Source organism: Euphorbia lathyris, chromosome 5, assembly GCF_963576675.1.
Source record: "Euphorbia lathyris chromosome 5, ddEupLath1.1, whole genome shotgun sequence".
Lineage (NCBI taxonomy): Eukaryota > Viridiplantae > Streptophyta > Magnoliopsida > Malpighiales > Euphorbiaceae > Euphorbia > Euphorbia lathyris.
This window is the reverse complement of record NC_088914.1, coordinates 24,819,337-24,841,451: the sequence shown is the minus strand read 5'-3', so window position 1 is coordinate 24,841,451 and position 22,115 is coordinate 24,819,337. Positions and strand designations below refer to the sequence as shown.

Sequence of the window (22,115 nt, the reverse complement as noted above, 5' to 3'; positions counted from 1 at the left end):
TTCAATTAATCAATCCACCAACTTGATTGATTATGTAATTTCATCCACACAAAAAGGGGCATTGAAGCGTCCATTTTCAGAATACACTTACAAAGGCCTTAGTAGGTTATAACCATGGACAAAATACAGCAGGCCTCTATAGGAAAAGTCACCGTAAAAGAGTTATGGAGGCCGCTTTATTGGATAACCTCAATCCATACTAAGCACACACCGGAGGCAATCCCCTTCATGCAACAGATCAAATGCTTTGTTCATATCCCCAAGAGTCAAACTATGAGTTATGTACTCATCCACCTTGATTTCCTATAAAACGAGGCGCAGCAACCACATAAACACAAACAGTTTGATATTTGAATGGAGGAAGAGATCACAAAAGGCAGATATGTGTTACCATAAACAAAAGATTACCTTTTTCATGTACTTTTCAACAAGCCAAGGCACTTGAGAACGACTCTTGAACCCGCCAAAAGCAGTTCCTTTCCATACACGGCCAGTCACCAACTGGAAAGGGCGAGTGGAGATCTCCTGACCTGAAGCTGCAACACCCACGATAACAGAGGTCCCCCAACCCTGAAAAGTTTCGGTCATATCAGAAGTGCTCGAAAGATCCAAACGAAGTCTTTGCCACCAATCTAGAAAATTCTTACCTTGTGACAACATTCTAAAGCAGACCTCATAACAGAAACATTTCCAATACACTCAAAACTGTAGTCAACACCACCATCTGTGAGATCAACAATGACCTGCTGAATTGGTTTGTCATGCTCCTTTGGATTAATGAATTCAGTAACTCCAAAATCCTTTGCTGCATGTTGCAATTTACAAAAGTTAAAAATATAAAGAACTATGCACATGATAAATTACAAATCAACACCATTTTGTGCCCCTGCATACAATGCTTTAACAATTTAGTTCCTTTCCAAACTCATTACTTTTAGTCCAACAAAATATTTGGTCCATGTGCCTCTATAAACTAAGCATAGAGCAGACACAAAAGCAGCTTTAACAACAAAGTCAATCCAGCATCCTCATTGCCATTAGTCATGAAATTGCAAAAGAAAGATGACCCAGAAACACATGTTACCAAACCCATCATAAATTAACAAAACTGGTTAAATGCGCAGACATTCCCTCAACTTTACCCTGTATTTCAATTAGATCACTATACTTCAATTTGTGCCAATGGAAATATCTATGATTCCAATAAAATCACTTGAGCCTTTTCAAGGCCTGAAATTTGACTAAGATGATAAGTCAAACAAGTTAATGCCACATAAGTGTCTCGTATCGAAATTTTTGCCATCTAAGTTAAATGAAGTTATAAAATGTTCACAGTTTGGTGGAATACAAAGCTAGTGGATTCCACATGGCATGATAATTTCGATGAATGGGGCTTACACGTAGTTGTTAAAGGCGCGCCTCACTCAAGGCTCAAGGTAGTGAGCCTTGATTGCACAAAGCGAGGCACTGTTTAAAAGGCTCTTGACTTGTGCACCTTGCCTCGGCCTCAGAGCCTGAATCAAGGTGCGCCTCAGTATATACCGTTTTCACAAGGTTTTTTTTTTTTTTTTACTTTTTTGTGTAAAACAAATGGTTCATTAATCTCAACCACTAATCTAATATAAATAAGATTAATGTTAACCCTTGATCTAAATAAGAATATCAAGAGATATAACTAAATATAGAAAGACTAGAGAGGGATTAAGAGCAGTCGCGAAAAGAAGAGTCTCATCCACTCAAACAGAAACTGCGACAGTAAGTATATGTTAATGTCTCCTCCTGTTTTGTGTGTTCTTTTTTATTGACAATGAATGGTTATTAGTTTAGTAGCATTAGCTAGGTACTTAGGTTAAGACGTTAAGCATATGTTAATATCTCTATGAAGTATGAACTTAACTTGGTGTTTTGACATTTATGATTTAGTATTGTGTTTTTATGTGGTTTTGTTTTGTTTGTGTGGTCATAAGTGTGTTTTTTTGGTTTATGCTTTAACCTGTACCAGAGTATATATATATATATATATATATATATATTTTTTTTTTTTCTGCGCCTCGTGTTCCTTAGGCGCGCGCCTAGGCTCCATGACCCCTTAGCGCCATAGTGCGCTTTGCACCTTTAACAACTACGGGCTTACATGGCATTAGTTTGGTGGATTCATCATCCTAGTCAGCTTCCAGGCGTTGAAAATGCTGGAAAAAAGGTCAACATGGTTTTCTGGAACATAATTAGGGCTTGAGTTATCTTATGGGCCCAAATTGAAGTTTAGTGAACTAATTGAAATACTGGGTAAAGTGACATTCGGATTAGCAGGTATATAATTGTCGGGATGCCCCAAAACATTAGGAGCATAAAAAATCTGTTCTTAGTTCTTGGGCACTTTCATAAGCCAATAAGATAGAATCATCTGTCTGAGTTCGAGAATTGGATGCAAATAACCCTAGTTTGAACTGAAACATGGAAAGTTTTACACCTAGAAACAAAAACTTGCAGAAGTTTAAAATCAAGATCTATACATCACTGCCAACAGTCTTGATCACATGCACCTTAATGAGCATGTAGAATTTGCTCATTCACCGTCAGATCTAGGCTTATTAGGATCCTAAGGTCGAGATTCAAAGCATCCCGAGGCTTAGATTTAATAAACCTATATCTAACGATGAATGAGCAAACTCACTTGCTCATTAAGGTGCATGTGAAAATTCCTGCATTGCCAATGGATTCTTTCAAAATTCAAAACCATCCAAAAATATGGTCGACAAATAACTATTTCATCAAGAAAGCTACCATGTATGCAGACAAGTAAAAAAGAGGCTACTGAAGCTGATGACTTGAGTATTGGATATGATACTCATATTTCAAGCACAGTAAAGCAACAGTAATTTTCATTTTCGTGAGCATTCATCAGTGGCAAACACTCCACAACAAGATGGAAATGTGATACAACGATCTAGAAGACACTGCCTCAGTTTAAAGTACAAAGATTCTTTTAGATAAAAGGTGTAAAGTTTAATTAAGTTTTGGTTGTCTGCTGCAGAGCATATAAATCATATAATGGAAGCATTAATTAAAATTAAAATGTACCTCTATCAAACTTTTTACTGTCAATATCTATTCCAATTATACGCGAAGCACCAGCTGTTTTTGCTCCTTCTGCAACCTATAAAATTACAGTCATTAAATAACCACATTGGTTTTTTATTAACGGAGATATAATATAGACAGAGGGAGCTAGATGGTCATGTTTACTACTTACTGCAAGGCCAACTGTTCCGAGGCCAAAAATAGCAACAATTGATCCTGCTTCTACTTTTGCAGTGTTCCAAACTGCTCCGAGTCCTAAAGAAACAAAAAAAAATATCATGATTATCAGCAAAAACATGTGACAAGTTATTTACAGAATATTGTAGTTAATAAGCACTAAGAGAAAAACAATGAAACTTGTAAGATGTTGAGAAGAGAGAAGAAATGCACAAGAGTTATGTTGCAAACACAAAAGAACACACCTTTGCCACCCATAAAGTTAAATGTTGGGCCATTCTCATGGGGTTATAGTTACATTCTTTTTTTTCCCCCGCTAATAGCCTAATAATATAAAAAACAATTATTATAAATACAAAATGTACATCCTAGTCATATTTTTTTCTCTCACAAAGTTAATGTACACTCATTCTAAAACCCAAATAAAATTCAACAAACAGTAATGATGTTTGAGGACAATAACTGATAATTGTAACAGAAACATAAAGTACAGAGCACTTTAAAATAAAACCATGAACATGATAGACAACCCAGTAGCTGAAGAAACCAACTTATCAAAAACAGATTCAGCACCAGAAAGCATCTATACTCTCAGCCAGGAAAATTATATATGAGGCTGAAACAACCTTTGTGAATTAAGCATGTGCTTACCAGTTGGAACACCACAGCCAAGGAGGCACACTTTCTCCAAAGGAGCTTGTGGATCAATCTTTGCAACACTAACATCATGTACAACTGTGTACTGGCTGAAAGTTGAGGTCCCCATGAAATGATAAATAGGCTTTCCATTTACTGAGAACCGACTTTTGCGATCATTCATCATGACTCCAACACCAGTAGCTGCACGAACTTTGCCACAAAGATTTGTCTTCCCTGATTTACAGAACTTGCATTCTTTGCATTCTGCTTGATAACAAGGAATGACATGGTCACCAGGCTGAACCTCAGTCACCCCTTCACCCACACTTTCTACAATCCTGAGGGAGAAAATGAACCATAACTCTTATGCAAAGATCACATAAACCACTTAGTATCTTGAATGATACATATGATACACATACCCAGCAGCCTCGTGACCAAGGATGCAAGGGAAGAGGCCCTCGGGATCCTATAAGGCAGATAAAAGTTAGAAAATGTAGATCAATACGAAAAACTTGGAAAAAATAATAGATACAGAAGCATCTTAACCATTATTGTTAACAGTAAAGCATAATAAAAGACAAGAATATTATAATGTATATACATTCTTCACGAAGGTCTTACTATGAGCTCTCAATAATAATGGAAACTAAAGATAAAATTAGCATATGCTAATCATTTCAAAATCAACGCCCATGTGAAAGACCAGAGATCACAGAACACCTCATATTTCACAATGGATGAGGATTGCAATTGGCCAAAATGCAAACTCAGTGCTAAATTTTATCTTCTTAGCACTGGAAGCTCCCACCACATATCATAAATACTATCTCAAGTGAAACTACTTTCCGTTCTTCTCTTTACAATTACATATAACGACTAGGAACAATTGGTTGATAAATAAAATAATACGGTTGAAAAGGAAATGCCATAAACTCGAATAAAAAATTAAAAACTGCTAGTGAAGGTTCTATAATCCAAAGCACTTCACAAAAAGAAAACAAATCTAGTATAGTTACCTTGCCACTCCAGGTGTAAGCATCAGTGTGGCACAGAGCAGTGAAAAGAATCTTGATTCGGACCTCACCGGCCTGAGGTGGAGCCACCTGCACATCTTCGATTACCAAAGGCTTGTTGGCCTCATACGCAACAGCCGCTGCTCATTTTGATTGGCATCGAAAAAGATCACAGATCAAACTCATCAAATAGAAATGAAATTATAATCAGAAAAGCAGTCATATGCAAATGTAGACGATATATAAGAACAAAAGAAATCGTTACCTTTGCAGGTGATGACCTGACCCTGAGTTGCCATGGATGATTCCGATTTAGAGTAAGAGAACAGTGAGGAAAAGAGAAAGATGATAAGATCAATGCAAAAGGAGTGGAAAATACAAAATAGGAGACGGTGAGAGTTGGAAAATTTGGCAGTGGTCTATAATTGAAAGATATTTTGTAATTATTATTTTTTTTCAATGAAAAAATTAAGGTCGAATATAATGCGACTGCTCTGTTTCTTCAATTAATTTAGGGTAATTAATTTATTAGTCCCTATATTTTGACAAAACACACTGTTTAATCCCTATATTTTCAAAAACATATGATAAAGTCCTTAACCTTTTTTTCGATGAACTGTTTAGTCCCTAACTTTTTTCTCAGTGAACTGTTTAGTCCCTGCCGTTAGACTCTCATGAAGATTTTGTTAGTCAATTTGGATTTGCATTATTCTTTTCCTTTATTTTCATTTCCTTTAAACTCTAATGCATCTAAAATCAATTTTGAGTGTTCTTCTTCTTGATTTTCTCCTTAATCGTTCAAATTCGTAAGCATTGGATTTGTTCTTTTTCTTGTTCTCCATACAAATAACTTCTTCTTCTAAATTGGATTTCCTCTTCTAAAGTTTGAAGGTAAATAGTAAAGTGTAATTTAATCATTTCCGAAGTCATAAACGGTAAAAAATCTAACAAACAGACGAAAGGACTAAACAGTTCACTGAGAAAAAGGTTAGTGACTTTACCATGTGTTTTTGAAAATACATGGACTAAACAGTGTGTTTTGTCAAAATATAGGGACTAATAAATTAATTACCCATTAATTTAATTTATTACTAGTAATATAATATTAATCATTTTGAATTAAGCGTGGGTAAACAACATTTTAAGGTAAAAGCTATGCTTACTTTGTTTTTGACAAAATAAGTCTTACTTTGCATGTTTTTACCATTGGATTAATTTTATACTCCATCATCCAATAGTGAAAACATACAAAGTAATGGTACTTTGTCAAAAACAAAGTAACCATAGGTGGCACCAACATTTTAATAAACATACGATGATATAATATTTTCAATTCCTTCTCCAAATCAATATTCAACTTGCATTCAGAATCTAACAAAGATTAGGAGTAATAATAATCAGGGTAAAGTTCAAATAAAACCCATGTGGTTTCACTAATTTTCAAATAAAGGACTGTGGTTTACTTTTTGTCAAAACGAAGACTGAGGTTTTCAACTTTAGCAAAATAAGGACTTTTTCGATTGATACTATTAAAATTACCCTTAACAACTTCAAAAATGACATATTTTAAGAACTACTAATATTCTAAGCAACTTTAATTCTTCAACTTTTTTATTTCGAGATTATTTAGATGATGTTTGGTAAAGAGAGAGAAAGTTAATGTTTAGAGAGAGAAAGTTCCAAAAAAGATGATTTTCTAAAATCGAAAATGTAGTTCCGTAGAAAATATGACATTGAACAACTTTAATTCTTGAAAATTTTCATTTTCAGGTCGTTAAAGATAGTTTTAATAGCATTATTAAAAGTGCGAAACCTCAGTCATCGTTTTGATAAAAAGTAAACCACAGTCTTTTATCTGAAAATTAGTGAAACCACATGAGTTTTATTTGAACTTCCCCCTAATAATAATAATAATTAGGACATTTCCCTAGTGACAGATTCAACATTTATTAAAAGGGTGTTTTTATATTTCTTATTGTCATGGTTAGAGTTTTTATAGGCAAAGCAATATATAAATTCTTTTGTAAATTTCTTTGAGGTTTTTATCGGAGGATGAACTGGAGTTACTCGTCTTCCCCATAAACCTTTTTGTAAGAAAAAAAAAACTTATAAATGGGATATGCCATGGCGGATGTAAAGACTGGCGTGAACGTATCCCCCCATAAAAGGGATACGGATAGTAACTCATCTGTCATTATACATCATAACAGTTACAAGGAAAGGTGTGAGAAGCATAACTGAATAAGAAGCTTCTTTAAGATAATTACACTGTTAATAAATGGCATTAAATGAACTATTCACTTCGATTGTCATCAATAGAAGTTACGGAAACCTATATTAATATCCAGCATCCTGAAACCAAAGGTACACATACTAGTTCTAGAGTACTTTTAAAATTATTATTAATTTCTTGAATATCATACTGATTTTGGCATCGAATCGAAATGTCTCCGCCGATCCCAACAGTTCCTCGTGGGGGGAGAAATTCCAATACAAGAAATTTCACAATAATTGCTATAAAATAGTTTTTTATTCATGTCAATAATGTTATGAAATACTAATTTGTTTTGAAGAAAATGACAAAGGATGGATAAGCAACATAAATTAAAAATTGGGACAAGATCACGTTCTATAAATTAGGGACAAAATCAATGATATACAACAGCTTAGCAGCACTAACTCCTACAGTATCATTTTGTGACATAATGGGCCCATTGTGGGCTTGGGTGTTCCTAAACCAAGACAACAATCCTTAGCCCATATGATGGGCCCAAACGTAATGGGCTTGGGCTTTCTAATATTCACAACCACATTTTCATTTGTTTTGAGGGAAATAATAATAATAATAAACATGAAAATTTCCCTCAAAAAAAAAAAAAAAAAAACATGAAAATTAAACAACTAATTGTTTTTAGTGAAATAATGATATTATCACCATCTAATTTGAATGTAAGACTATCAATTTCTAACACAAACAATACTGTTTACAGAAATACTCCATCTCATATGACTCATTTTACATTATTGTTATTTGTATTGCATTTATATCATATAAATTATATAAATAATCTAATACGATTATGGAGGGCGAACCTTGGCGCAACGGTAAACGTTGTTGTCGTGTGACTAAGAGGTCACGGGTTCGAGTCTTAGAAGCGGCCTCTTGCTAAATAAATTGGCAGGGGAAGGCTTGCCCCCAGTACACCCTTATGGTGGGACCCCTCCCCGGACCATCGCTCAGCGGGGACGCGTAGTGCGACCGGACTGCCCCTTTTTTTTTTAATCTAATACGATTATGATACCATAACTCATTTAAATATCCATATTTAAATGTATAAAATGAGAAAAAAAAGTGATAAAAAAAAAGAAATTGACATTGAAAGCAAGAAAACAGGAAAATGAAAGAGAAGGGTAAGAGAATTACCGAAATGGAGATTGAAAGTGGATTTTGTGTTTGTGCTGAGAAAGTAAAATAGGTTGCATATGAAAGTGATGATGCTTTTAAATAAAGGAAGTTTGTTGCATTCCTTTCCTTTCTACCATGACTACATAATGGCGACATCTTTTTGACATTCCTCAACTTCTTTTTTTTTTTTAATTAGAAACAATTTTTATAAATAATGATATATTATTTTTTAAAGGAGTCTTGTAATTTACTTCATTTCTAGAAAAACATATATGATAATAATGTTTTGTTATAAAATAAAAAGATTATATATCAAGTATAATAAGAACAAATTATATGAGACTTTTTTTAAAGAATAATAATGAGACTTTTTATAGAAAAAAAAACTATTATAATGAGACATAAAGAAAGTGAACTTTGGATTATATATCAAAGTATAATAAGAAAACAATTGGATTGGTTGGCTCCTATTGCAACAATAGATGTGTCATCACAAAATAAAGGAATTGGTAAATTAGAGTGAACTTTGAACTCTTTAATCAGAAATGAAACCCACTTAACTTCACAAGTTGTTTTAGCCATACTTGTGTACTTATTATTTGTTTCGTACTCTTCCAATAAACAGGGGCGGATGTAGGGGTCATGAAAAAAAAAAAAAATCCAAAAATAAAGATTAAAGTGCAAAAATACCCCTAATGTTTTGGGTCAGGAGCAATTTTATCCCTAACGTCTAAAATGGTACAATTTTATCCCTACTGTTGAAAGCCAAGAGCAAGTTTACCCCTAACATTGATAAATTGGGTCAATTTGAGAAATAATTCATCAAACTGTCTTATCGGTCATGCATAATAGTGTCTGAAATTGATCCAATTTATCAACATGAGAGGTAAAATTGGTGCAAAATTGATATGCAATTGGTGCAAAATAAAGAAAAAAATGACTGTATTTTATAATAGTGTCTGAAATTGATCAAATTTATCAACGTTAGGGATAAAATTGCTCTTGGCTACAAACATTAGGGGTAAAATTGCACCTGACCCAAAACGTTAGGGATATTTGATGCGTAACAACCCGAGAATTCCGGAAATGGATGATTACGAGTCGGAAATATTATAATTTACGTTTTTTTATAAAAAAAAAATCATGAAAATAATGCATGACAATTGAACGTTTTTGCATTTTTCGTCACCAAAAATTGAACAATTTTGCATTTTTTGTCTAAAATTTTTTTACGTAGAATTTTGCCCTCCGCTCCCTCAAATCCTGGATTCACCACTGCCAATAAACCATGGATCTGCTTGTAAACACACAGTATCCTATAATGGATCTTCAAGACTGTTTACAAAATGCTCAATCTGCATCACAGTATCTTTTGATGTATAATGTATTTTGATATGGATAGTAAATGCCCATTCCAATAGTTCTCTTCAAGTACCTAAAAATATGTAATATGCATTCATATGGTGATTGAGTTGTTATGCGGAAAACTTATATGGTTTCACATGTTACCACATGACGTATGAACTATTTTACTTGGACTTTATTTTAAACTATTATATGGTTGTTATTTACATATATTTGAAAAATAAAATTTTATTTTAAGGGAACAATAAGTTAAGAAAGTTCTTAACTTACCAAGTTATGAGTAGTGACTTTATCAAACACTTATCAGATAAAAATTAAATATTGAATATTGTGTTTTGAACTTATTATTGAAATTTATAATCATCTAAAAATCAAATTTGCAATCAAATTATTTTATATTTGATACAGATTAAAAGCGATAGATGGAGGTTTTAATTGTAAACCAACAAAGATCTTCTTCTCTAGCTAGACTAGAAGGAGTGAATCCCGATAAACAAAGGTATAAACCTTAATCTCAATGAGAAATGATATTTGATTGATAAAAGTTGCCTTATCCTTACAAAATGAGGGTTTAAATACAACCTCTAAAAGATAAGCAAAGGACAGGGACTACCCCTACTAGGGTTACAATACAGTTAATAATAAGAGGGTAAGATAGGTAATGCGCCCAGACAACAGGTACAGAGGTGCAGGTACGGAGCGTCAGAGGTTGTTGGTGAATTCCTTCGACAGGAAGTAAACTTGAGATCCGCCCAGTGTAGTTGTTGGTACGCCTCATGGCGTACGCCTAGATCCGCCCCGCTCGCGTGTCCAGGGGATCCGCCCTCTTAGATACAACCTCTGTGGGAACGCCGAGAGGAGATCCGCCAAGGCGCGTGTTATTATTGATCCCAGTTAGGATGTCCGCATCATTCTCTCCTTCTTTAAAAGAATTCGGCACTGGCTTGTCTGTGTTGTTCTCCAAAGGGCCATCTGACTTCCACGGGCTAAGGTCACGAACATTGAACGTCGATGAGACTTTACCAAGCCAATTTGGCAAAGCTATGTGATAGGCATTGGCATTGACCTTCTTGGTGATCTTATATGGCCCGTACTTTCTCGGTCGAAGCTTGCTGCTTGTGGCGTTGGCGAGTCTCTCTTTTCCCAAGTGTACCATAATCTCGTCTCCCACTTCGAACTGTAGGTCCCTGCGGTGCTCATCCGCCTTAGCTTTTAGTTTCTGGTTTCTCTCCTCAAGAGTCTCCTTCACCTCTTGGTGCATATGGACATAGTCTTTGGCTAGTTGGTTTGCCGTCACGTTTCCTTTGGGAAGATGGGCTATATCAAGGACGTGATTCGGGGTCTTAGTGTATACCACCTCAAAGGGTGACTTCCCAGTTCCCGAGTGTACAGATCCATTGTAGGCGAACTCAGCTTGTGCTAAAACCACGTCCCACATCCTGGGCTTATCCTTACATTTGCTGCGCAGTAAGTTTCCCAGAGTCCGATTGACCACTTCTGTCTGTCCGTCTGTCTGAGGGTGGGCGGTGGTACTAAACTTCAAAGAAGTATCAAAAAGAGCCCACAAGGTCCGCCAGAAGTGACTCAGGAACTTTGTGTCACGGTCTGAGACAATGCTCTTTGGTACACCATGTAGTCTGACAACCTCTTTGAAGAATAGCTTGGCAGTCGCTGATGCGTCGTTAGTCTTACGGCATGGTATGAAGAATGCCATTTTCGAAAACCGGTCAAAAACCACGAAGATGGAATCCATGCCTCTCTGAGTTCTGGGTAACCCTAGGACAAAATCCATGGACAGATCCTCATATATGGTCTCTGGTACAGGCAAGGGTAGCTGTAAGCCAGCATTTGTAGCGTGTCCCTTGGCGGTCTGGCAGATATAGCATCGTTCTACCAGGTACGCCACATCTCTTCTCATTTTGGGCCAGAAATAATGGGAACTCACTGCTGCATATGTCTTGTCTCGCCCAAAATGTCCCCCCAGGGATCCGCCATGTAGATCTCGGACCACCTTCTCGCGGATAGAAGTGCAAGGTAAACAAAGTTGGTTGCCCCTCATTAGATATTCATCCATCAAGTGATACGCCCCATCCCTAGGTTGGCGCTGGCACTTCTCCCAGATACTTCCAAAGTCAGGATCCGCCAGGTACTCTCCTCTGATGTGTTCGAAACAATCGGTCTCCAGGTTGACTGTTTTTATTAGTGCAACCCTCCGACTCAAGGCGTCCGCCACTATGTTCTGTTTTCCCGCCTTATGGATAAGCTTATAGGGGAACTTATCTATGAAGGCAGACCACCGGGCGTGCATGGCGCTTCGAAGTTGCTTCTGACTTCCCAGGTATTTGAGAGCTTGATGGTCAGTGTAGAGGATGAACTCTTTTTCCACCAAGTAATGTTCCCATACTTTCAATGCCCTCACTACAGCATAAAACTCTTGATCATACGTTGCCCACCTTTACCGTGCCTCATAGAGCTTCTCACTGAAGTATGCAATGGGCCTCTTTTCTTGCATCAAGACACCACCAATCCCAATTCCACTGGCATCACACGCAACTTCAAACAGTTTGTCAAAATCGGGATACGCCAGCACTGGCGCTGTACTCAGCTTTTCCTTGATCAAGGCGAAGCTCCCTTCTTGGGCGTCCGCCCACTCGAACCCCTTTCCCTTCTTCAAACATTCCGTCAACGGGGCCACTATGGAACTGAAGTTCTTAATGAATCGGCAATAAAACGTTGCTAGCCCATGAAAACTCCTGATATCCCCCACGTTCCTCGGAGTAGGCCATTCTCGGATGGCTCTTACTTTCTCCCCATCAACTTGGATTCCACTCCCGCTGACCACGAATCCAAGGAAAACTAAGCTCTCCATGACAAAGTCACACTTCTTGGTGTTGGCGTATAGTTGGTGTTTCCTTAACAGGTCAAACACGGTCTGCAAGTGCTCTTCATGTTCCGCCAAGGTCTGGCTGTGGATCAAAATGTCATCAAAATACACAACTACGAACTTCCCAATCACTGGGCGAAGCACCTGATTCATCAGTCTCATAAAAGTACTAGGGGCGTTGGTCATCCCAAAGGGCATAACTAACCATTCATACAATCCATCTCTTGTCTTGAAGGCAGTCTTCCACTCATCCCCAGATCAGATTCGTATCTGATGATACCCACTCCTGAGATCAATCTTGGAGAAGACTCGAGATCCGCCAAGTTGGTCCAACATGTCATCCAACCTTGGAATCGGGAACTTATACTTGATGGTGATCTTGTTAATAGCCCTACTGTCAACACACATCCGCCAAGACCCATCCTTCTTCGGTGTAAGTAAAGCTGGAACAGCGCAAGGACTCATACTCTCCCTAACGTATCCCATCTCGATGAGTTCCTCCACCTTTTGCCTCATGACATCATTCTCCTTTGGGCTCATTCGATAATGTGGGAGGCTTGGCAAACTAGCCCCAGGCACCAGATCGATATGATGTTGGATATCTCTCAAAGGTGGTAACCCACTCGGCAGTTCATCGGGGAACAGATCTTGATACTCGCCAAGTAGGCGGGTCACTCCATTCGGCATCTCTCCTTCGCCCCTTCGGGCGGCCTCGTGATTCGCCTTAACCATCACCACATACACCATCTGGCTCTCCTCACATTCGCTGATGAACGATTTGTGTGTAGGACAGACTACCAAGGTAGACTTCTCGTCAGCCTTTGGCTCTCTCACCATTGGTGTAAGGACAAACTTCACCCCATTCTTCACAAATCTGTAAGTGTTCTCTCTTCCGGCGTGGGTGGCGTTGTTATCAAACTACCAGGGTCGGCCCAACAATAGGTGGCATGCGTCCATATTGACCACATCACAACAGACTTCATCATGATAGTTACCAATCTCAATAGGTACCTTGCATCTCTGGGTCACCCTCAACTCGCCCACGTTCTTGATCCATCCCACCCTGTAGGGATCAGGGTGCGCCTCTGCCAACAATCCAAACTTCCGAACGGCGCTGCTACTTACAATGTTCTCTTGGCTCCCACTATCTATTATCACATTACATCGCCCACCTTTCACAAGACAGCGGGTCCTGAATAGTCGGTGCCTCTGATCTCCCTCTATTCGGCTGGAGACTAACAAACGTCGTACCACATGAATGGCGTATCTCTCTTCACCCGCCTCATCATCATCTTCTCCCAAGGGTTCACAAAATACTTCATCCTCTTCGTCATAGTCATCTTCATACCTCTCCACCACGTTGGCGCTCTTCCTCCTAGGACACTCGTTGGATCTATGGCCTGGCTCCTTGCACCGAAAACATTTGAAAGGTGCTGGCCTTGCATACGGATTGTTGCCCTTGGGTGGTATAGGTGCTTCCCTGTATGGTCTAGTATCTCCAACGGATCCTCTTCCCACACTGTTGACTTTGGCCCCACTGGCACTCGCCACCTGCTTGCCTTTGTCATAAGACTTCACGTTATCTCTTCCTCCAAGCGTATACTCAGTAGTGGCGGATTTCCTGGATCTCCCGGTCAGTTGGGATTCAGCCTTGAGGGCTAAATTCCTAGCATCTTGTACTCGCACCACCATCTGTGTGCCAATTCGATCCTAGATGTTGTATCTCAACCCTTCTAGATACCTAGAGGTCTTTTGGCTTTCAGTCTCAGACAAGTTGGCTCTCGCCGAAAACCTCAAGAACTCTGAAGTATACTCATGGACACTTCGGATCCCTTGAGAACATCCCCTGTAGGAGCTATAAATATACTGCTCATAATCCGACGGTAAGAACCGCTCCCTCAACATCGCCTTCATTCGTAGCCAAGATCTAATCGGATCTCTGCCCCCTCTTCTTCTTTCTTCCCTCATCTGATCCCACCAAACTGATGCGCCACCCTTCAGGCGATACGCCACCAGTCTAACTTTCCTCTCATCAGGAATACCCGCATACTCAAAAAAACGTTCAACTTCCGATAACCAATCTAAGAACCCCTCTATATCCAATTCGCCTCCAAAAGACGGTAAGTCTATTTTTAGCTTAAAGGCATCATCTCTATCAAAGTTCCCTAGATCTGGTTCTGCCCTAGCAATACCCACACGTCTGTCGTCAATCGGGCCACCATTCCTCACATTTCTAAAGGCACCATTATCCCCAATATCCTCAAAATCATCACTATCACTATCAGCGTTATGTACAAGGACAAAGTTGGGTCTTCTTACCTCAGGATCCCTAGGACCCATTCGTGGAAGTGGGACATTTGCCAATGGTAGTCGAGGTGGCGTGGGTTGCCTTTGGGGTCGTGGTTCAAGGACTCCTTCCCCCCTCTGGTCGGACTCCCTGGCGGCTGGTCTGACCACTGCACGGATCTCCAATCTGAGGTTTTCCAGGGAAGCGGTTAGCTCCTGGAACCGTTGGTCGTTTTGTTTCTGCCGCTCAAGGCTGGCCTGGATTTGTTCCGCAAGGTGCTCTCTCAGCTTCTCATATCTCCGGTCACTGGTTTCCATGGAATCTTGCAGTTGTCGGGATTGAACCATTGCCAAAAGAAGTTTCGGGTCAGGAAACGATTGGCTCTGATACCAACTGATACAGATTAAAAGCGATAGATGGAGGTTTTAATCGTAAACCAACAAAGATCTTCTTCTCTAGCTAGACTAGAAGGAGTGAATCCCGATAAACAAAGGTATAAACCTTAATCTCAATGAGAAATGATATTTGATTGATAAAAGTTGCCTTATCCTTACAAAATGAGGGTTTAAATACAACCTCTAAAAGATAAGCAAAGGACAGGGACTACCCCTACTAGGGTTACAATACAGTTAATAATAAGAGGGTAAGATAGGTAATGCGCCCAGACAACAGGTACAGAGGTGCAGGTACGGAGCGTCAGAGGTTGTTGGTGAATTCCTTCGGCAGGAAGTAAACTTGAGATCCGCCCAGTGTAGTTGTTGGTACGCCTCATGGCGTACGCCTAGATCCGCCCCGCTCGCGTGTCCAGGGGATCCGCCCTCTTAGATACAACCTCTGTGGGAACGCCGAGAGGAGATCCGCCAAGGCGCGTGTTATTATTGATCCCAGTTAGGATGTCCGCATCAATATTATTCATTATTATTATGCCTTGTGGATAGTCCAACCATGCCATTAGCCACCATAATATTATATATAAATGTTTAGACTTAATTGATTTGAATCATAAGTTCATAATTACTATTATTGTTATTTAAAGGATTTTTTATTTAGTTTATAGAGAGTTAAATAGAATTATATTTTGTTTCAACTAAATTGTATTTGTTAGACTTAAAAATGTTATATATAGAGCCGGACCTTTACATATATGATGACCACTAAAAGCCAAATTGTTGGTCCGTCAACTTTTCCTTTTGCAAAATTTGAGCTACCCACGTTGCACCAAATTATATTGATAAAATTACTTAAAGTTACAACTATTTATAGAAACAATATGTTGAGGTGTCGATAATTTCCAATGGAAACCTTTCGAGTGTGTAAGTTTTGTGATACGAGTTATCTTTTAAATACATTCCGACAATCAAATTAGAAAGAAGTGTAAGAGTATCCATAAAAAAAATGTAAGAGTAAGTATAAAGAGAGAGTTTTGAACTCTTACTTGGATGTCATTTAGCAATATTTATAGATGTTGAGTTCAACTGAAAACACTAATACGTGTTTGGATCCCATTCGTACATGACTAATTAACTATTTGTGAATATGTGCTTACCAGATGTTTGATACTGAATCTACTGTGAGTCTAATTTCTATTGGATGTCTTATGTCTCATTTTATTTGCCACCATCAAGGAGTCCTCCGAGACATTTTATTTGCCACCATCAAGGAGTCCTGCCCCCCCCCCCCCCCCCTTTTGCTTAGTGGTGAAAAGGATGAGGCATTTGATTCGAGCCAAATCATTTGTTAGGGATACGTGGTAGGCGGTGTGTAGGCAACCATAAATTTGCCTTTAATATCTTTGGGATGTGCTTGTTGGGACCTGAATATTCTTACTTTAATGAAGATGCCACCTTTTTAATTCAAGGGGAAATAAATAAAGCGACAGTTGTGATTCTTATCGAGTAGTATAAATAGAATCTTGCAAAACCTCATTTAAAACATTTGCTTCCTTATCTTCTATGAAGATACATGTAAATTGATTTTTATGAGGGTTCCAACACTATAAAGGGAGTGTGAGCGCGGTCGCATCTCAGGGCATCAAGGTGTTGAGTTGCTGTCTATTGCGAGGTTAGTCTACCAGTCTCTATTTTCCGATTTTTCTTTCATTGTTACCTAGGTGTATATGTGCTTGGGTGGATAGTGTTCTCTGTTAATTCGTCTTTCTCTGATATTTGGATTTTGAGTATGTCTGAGGAGGGTCGTTGTTAACTTACTTAAGATATGAATTTAAAGAGTTAACCATGTCATTTTAAGCAAGATATTGGCAATTAGCTTCTAACATATTATTTTGTAAGATTTATTCTCTGGATGTTCAAAATATTGATCTTTGCCTTCCGGACTTTTTATTTGGTACCATTTGATTCCTAGATACTAAATTAACGGTTTTATTAAATTTAACATATCTACTAAAAAAAATATATGAATCGATTTCTATTAATGTTGTAACAAAACCGTTAATTTATTATTGGATAGATTAAAATTGTAACAAAACCTTTAATTTATTATCTATATTAATAAGATTTCATTAATTTTAAAAAATAAATTAGCAAAAATTAATATTTTGAACAAATGAAAGGTGTATACTACTACTTTAAACCAATAATTAATTAATTGGGGGCATGAAAGTAACATATCCTCATAGTAGTTATCCAGCACACAGCTCACAGTGGAATACAACCAACAAAGAAGAAAGCGATATGACGATATCTGATCCAATCTTAGCACGTGCATGTGCACGTGCAACATTCCAATTGCAGAAAGGAAGGAAGGAAGGAGTTGAGGTGATAAAAATAAAAATAAAACCAAGCAAGCATTCTCAGACTCAGACAGATACATCCAAAGGATTAAAAAAAAAAAAAAAAGGCTGTCGGTATTTTCAACACCATTATACCTTGGTCAAACGCTGATTTTTACCTTCCAATTATTATCTGACACGTGTCTCCCATATCTGGTCAACCTTTTGACTATCCCAATACATATACATACTCCCTATCTAAATGGAAATTAATTAATTCCACCACTCATTATTACTATAATTATAATCCACAAATTAATTATATAATCTCAAATATTATTATGTGTGACCAATATTTTTCTGTTTGTAATACATTATTCCATCGTCTAAAATATTTAAGAATTTTTCTTAAAAAAATATATTTAAGATTTTCAAACACAAAAAAAATGCACATAGATATAGTAATAACACCTACTACTAGAATTGGATGGTGGGTCTTATAAATGGAGGAGTTAAAATATCAACCAAATATTTAATGTGTGATAAGTTGGTAAAGTTTTTACCAAACGGATTCGGTTTAGATGTTTATGCAAATCTGAGATGACTTGATATCCAACTGAAAAAATTTCTAATACTTAAGTCCGTAAATGTTTTGAGAGATTGACGAGAACCTTTTATATATATTTTTAAGAACCGTGTTTAAAATTAGATGGGAATTTTCTTATCTTTAGGGAAGAAACTCAATTATGAAAGAATTATTGAGAGATATGATTCTTCTATCATGGGAGTATTCTTTTCTCAAAGTGAACCCTAATTAGAATAGGATTCAATTATCTTAATTAGGAAGGATGCACATTCTTTTTGGATGTTTATCTTTTCATATAACATCTGGTCAAGAGCTCTTAGATTCAAAATCAAAATATATTCGGTTATTATGAAAAAAAAAAACCCTACAAGCCTAGTCCACCCTTTTAAGATTAGTAGGGATCTTTGCGTTTTCCAAGAAAAGCCGTTACTATGAGCACGGATTTTTTTCGACTCTAATGATGAGATTAAGTTATCTATTCTCAGCATATTGCAGGTGGATTTCACATTGCATCGTACGAGCACGAGCTAAAACCCCGATCTCTTTTTATGAAAATTCAATTTTCTAGAGGTGGTCGATCGGCTTTTGGTGGTGGCCGATTGGCCACCATTGTTCCGCTGTTGTTTTGCTTATTTTATCAAAAAGGGTAAATCTGCCTCTGTTGGCGATATTTTCGAAATATCCCAATTTTCAATCTTGATACACGTTTGCGGGGATTAAAAATGGTAAAAATAATGCGGGCGTGCCAGAGAAGCTAATTCTCAAAGGGTAAAATGGTAATTGAATAAAGTAAATAAATAAAATGCGCCTAAATTACTTGAATTCTAAACGAAAAGCGATTGACGACCGTTACAAGGACTAAAAATAAAAACAACGGTTTTGGGCCCCGACGTTACTTGACAGGTCGGTCGGAAAAACAATTTTTTAAGATAAGTACTAAAAATAAAGGCAATAAAACAACACAAAGATATAAATTTTTTATTTTTCTTTTATATTTTTATTGATTTTGTAAATATTTTTCAATGTTTTTGTATTACAAATAATAATAAAGCATGAAAATTACAACTTAAAAAGAAATAATAACTTTAAAGCTAGAAATGTGAATAAGTCACAGAAACAAATATGTACGGGATGAAATAAAATTAACCGATCTCTTTGATGTCCTTAGGATGCGTGATATTGAGGATTGGACCTCCAGAAAATCGGCTCGGGGGTTGTTGCATCGTCCGGGTAATGCTGGGCGAATTTGAAGTAGTTCAGAGAGTTCAGGGACTTGAACAGAAATTTACCACCAACTCAACAACAAAACATGACTAAATTGATGCTTTTGTGGGACTTTCGGACTCAATTTCGGGAGCTATAGAGGTCGGATTATAGTGAAACAAAAGCTAGTATTTAAAGTTAGTGTGCGAAGGAATGGTTTAGAACTGGAATTTCAGAAAAATATCGAGTAAATGAGTCGGAATAAATTATTGAAAATTGGGCGACAGAATAATTGTTTGATGGTTGAGAAAAACCAAAAGCTTGATTCTGTTTCGTGGAGGGTACTTTAGGGGCGATTTAGAAGGCTATAGGATGTCGTTTTTTACGAAATAAAAATTGAGAGTTCTAGAATTGATGTCAATAAAGAGATTAAAATTAATTTGGGCTAAAATGATCAGCTAACGAACTCTAAATAAAATTTGGAAAACGGCTCACCAGAAAGGTTGTTTGATGAATTTTTCAAAGATGAAAAACTCAAAAGCTTGTTTCCGGGTCTTTTTAATTGATTGAGATCAATAAAAAGTTCCCAAATATGATTTGGAATAGGTGTGTAAACTAAGAATGCCTCGAAAATGGGGTTTCGGTGATCTTGGTTTCACGGAAAATGTTTGAAGCTTTGAAGAACTTAACAATGGTGAAATTTGATTTAGACTAAGAAAGCTTGAACCGAGGATTGGGTAATGATTTTACTGACTTAACTAAGAGATTGCAAAAAATGATTTGAGAATTGGTTGATTAAACTAGGAGAATTTCGGATTTGAAGTTTCTGAAAATTGGAAGCTTTTCTGAGGAGCTGAAGATTAAAGAACTAATTCTGGAAATTGAGACTTTGTTTAGACTAATTAGATGCTAGAGAACGATTTCTACGAATCTAAGGATTGATAAAAAGGCCGAATTTGGCAGAGAATTTGAGAGACAAATTGAGTTGTTCTGCGTTTTTGATTGATTTTGAGTGAGGATTGGAATGAAGGATTTGAGCTCTATTTATAGGATTTTGAGCAACAAATCTCATGTTAGTGGCCCTTATTTTTCTCAAACATGATCCCACTACCTTCCCATGAGTTAAAGAAAGAAAATGGGTGAGTGGGGAGTTGAAAATATGGAGGTAATGCCGTTGAATATGTCCTGGGTAGGGCTGTAAATGAGCTGAGCCGCTCATGAGCGGCTCGGTGATCGGCTCGATAAAAGCTCGACTCGACTCGGCTCGATTTGTAAATGAGCCGCTCGTGAACACGATTTACTGGCTCGGTTCGTAAACGAGCCAAGCTTGAGCAGGCCAAAGCTCGGCTCGAAAGCTCGCGAGCAAGCTCGATTAGAACATTTATGAACAAATTTTAGTTTTGTAGAAAATTATATAGTTTTGTGTTAGTGCACAAATATCTAAACTTAATATTATTTCATTTGCTATTAGATGAGTTCGTTCATAAACATAATAAATGAGTAATATACGAACTATTTGTAAGCATCTTGTTTATTTATTCACGAACTTTGCTTGTGAGCTTGTTTATGTACACGATTGAAGAGTTGTTTACGAGCAAACTTCACAAATATAATTAACAATTTACTCGCAAACAATTCATGGTTAGATAATTTTCTTAATGAACCAAGTCCAAAAGAGGATTTTGGGCTCGAAACAAGCTCGAAGCTCGGCTCAAGCTCGTTGAGCAAGTCAAAGCTCGGCTCGGGCTCGGCTCGTTAATTTTATAGCAAGCTCGGCTCGGGCTCGAGCTCGTTAATTTTATAACGAGCCGAGCTTGAACAGGTCAAAGCTCGGCTCGGCTCGGCTCGATTACAGCCCTAGTCCTTGGAAGTGAAGACAAGTTCAAACCCGTTTTTTCTGCACTACTTCTCTTTGAAAAATTCTACCGGCTTCGTTTTAGCTCCGTTTTGCTCCGTTTTTTACATTCCGGAAAGCTAACATCCCGAGCTTTCTGAAAAAAATAATAGCTGTCTGATATCTTGCTGTTTCAGGGTCCGTTTTCATCGTCGAAGTTGCTGTACGGGTTACTGAAAAAATGGTGCAAATTTGCCCCTGATTTTTATTATTTCTTTTTCTTTTCTTTTTTATAATCATCTTTTGATATTATTTTCTATTTTTTATTACATTTTTATTTTGTTGCAAAATGAATTTAAAAAAAACTATAGAGTAAAATTATAACCTATGCTAAAAATACAAAAATTAAATTAAATTAGCCCCCAACAGCCTCATTAAACAGCATATAAAATCTATCCTCATAGTTTTTGTCTCCTAGTTTTTGTCTGTTAAAGTGTACCGTTAACAAAGTGGCTAAATTTCACTAAAAAATCTTAGACATTAAAACTCAATATTTTACCAAATTTAGGAATGAAAAGTATCATTTTGCCTCACAAAATTACTAAAAGAAAAAATTGTTTTGAAATTAAAAGAATTACTAATTTAATAATATTGAAAATTTTAAAAATATAAATTGATTTTATCTAAGCATCTTAATTTTAAAAATTCATTACTACATATCTATAAAAAAATATCAAATTATTAAGGCTTAATATATCATTTGCCTCCTGAACTTGTTCAAAAAACTTGATTGGTCCTTGAATTTTCAAAGGGTTTCGATAGCCCCCTAAACTTACATAAAATATTCAGTTAGCCCCCTGAACTTGCAAAAAAATGTAATCAATTGATCACTCGGTCGCAAAAAAAAAA

General features: G+C 37.1%; 1 protein-coding gene across 1 annotated transcript; it reads right to left on the bottom strand.

Annotated features, from left to right (window-relative positions):
• On the bottom strand, positions 1-5,341 carry LOC136229226 (alcohol dehydrogenase class-3). The gene is made up of 9 exons (XM_066017866.1): positions 5,179-5,341; positions 4,917-5,053; positions 4,320-4,366; positions 3,910-4,235; positions 3,254-3,336; positions 3,082-3,157; positions 648-805; positions 409-570; positions 1-303 (listed from the first exon to the last, which is right to left on the bottom strand). The coding sequence occupies exons 1-9, from the start codon at positions 5,210-5,212 to the stop codon at positions 190-192; spliced, it is 1,137 nt and encodes a 378-aa protein (XP_065873938.1). The 5' UTR covers positions 5,213-5,341; the 3' UTR covers positions 1-189.
• Positions 5,342-22,115: the final 16,774 nt, after the last annotated feature.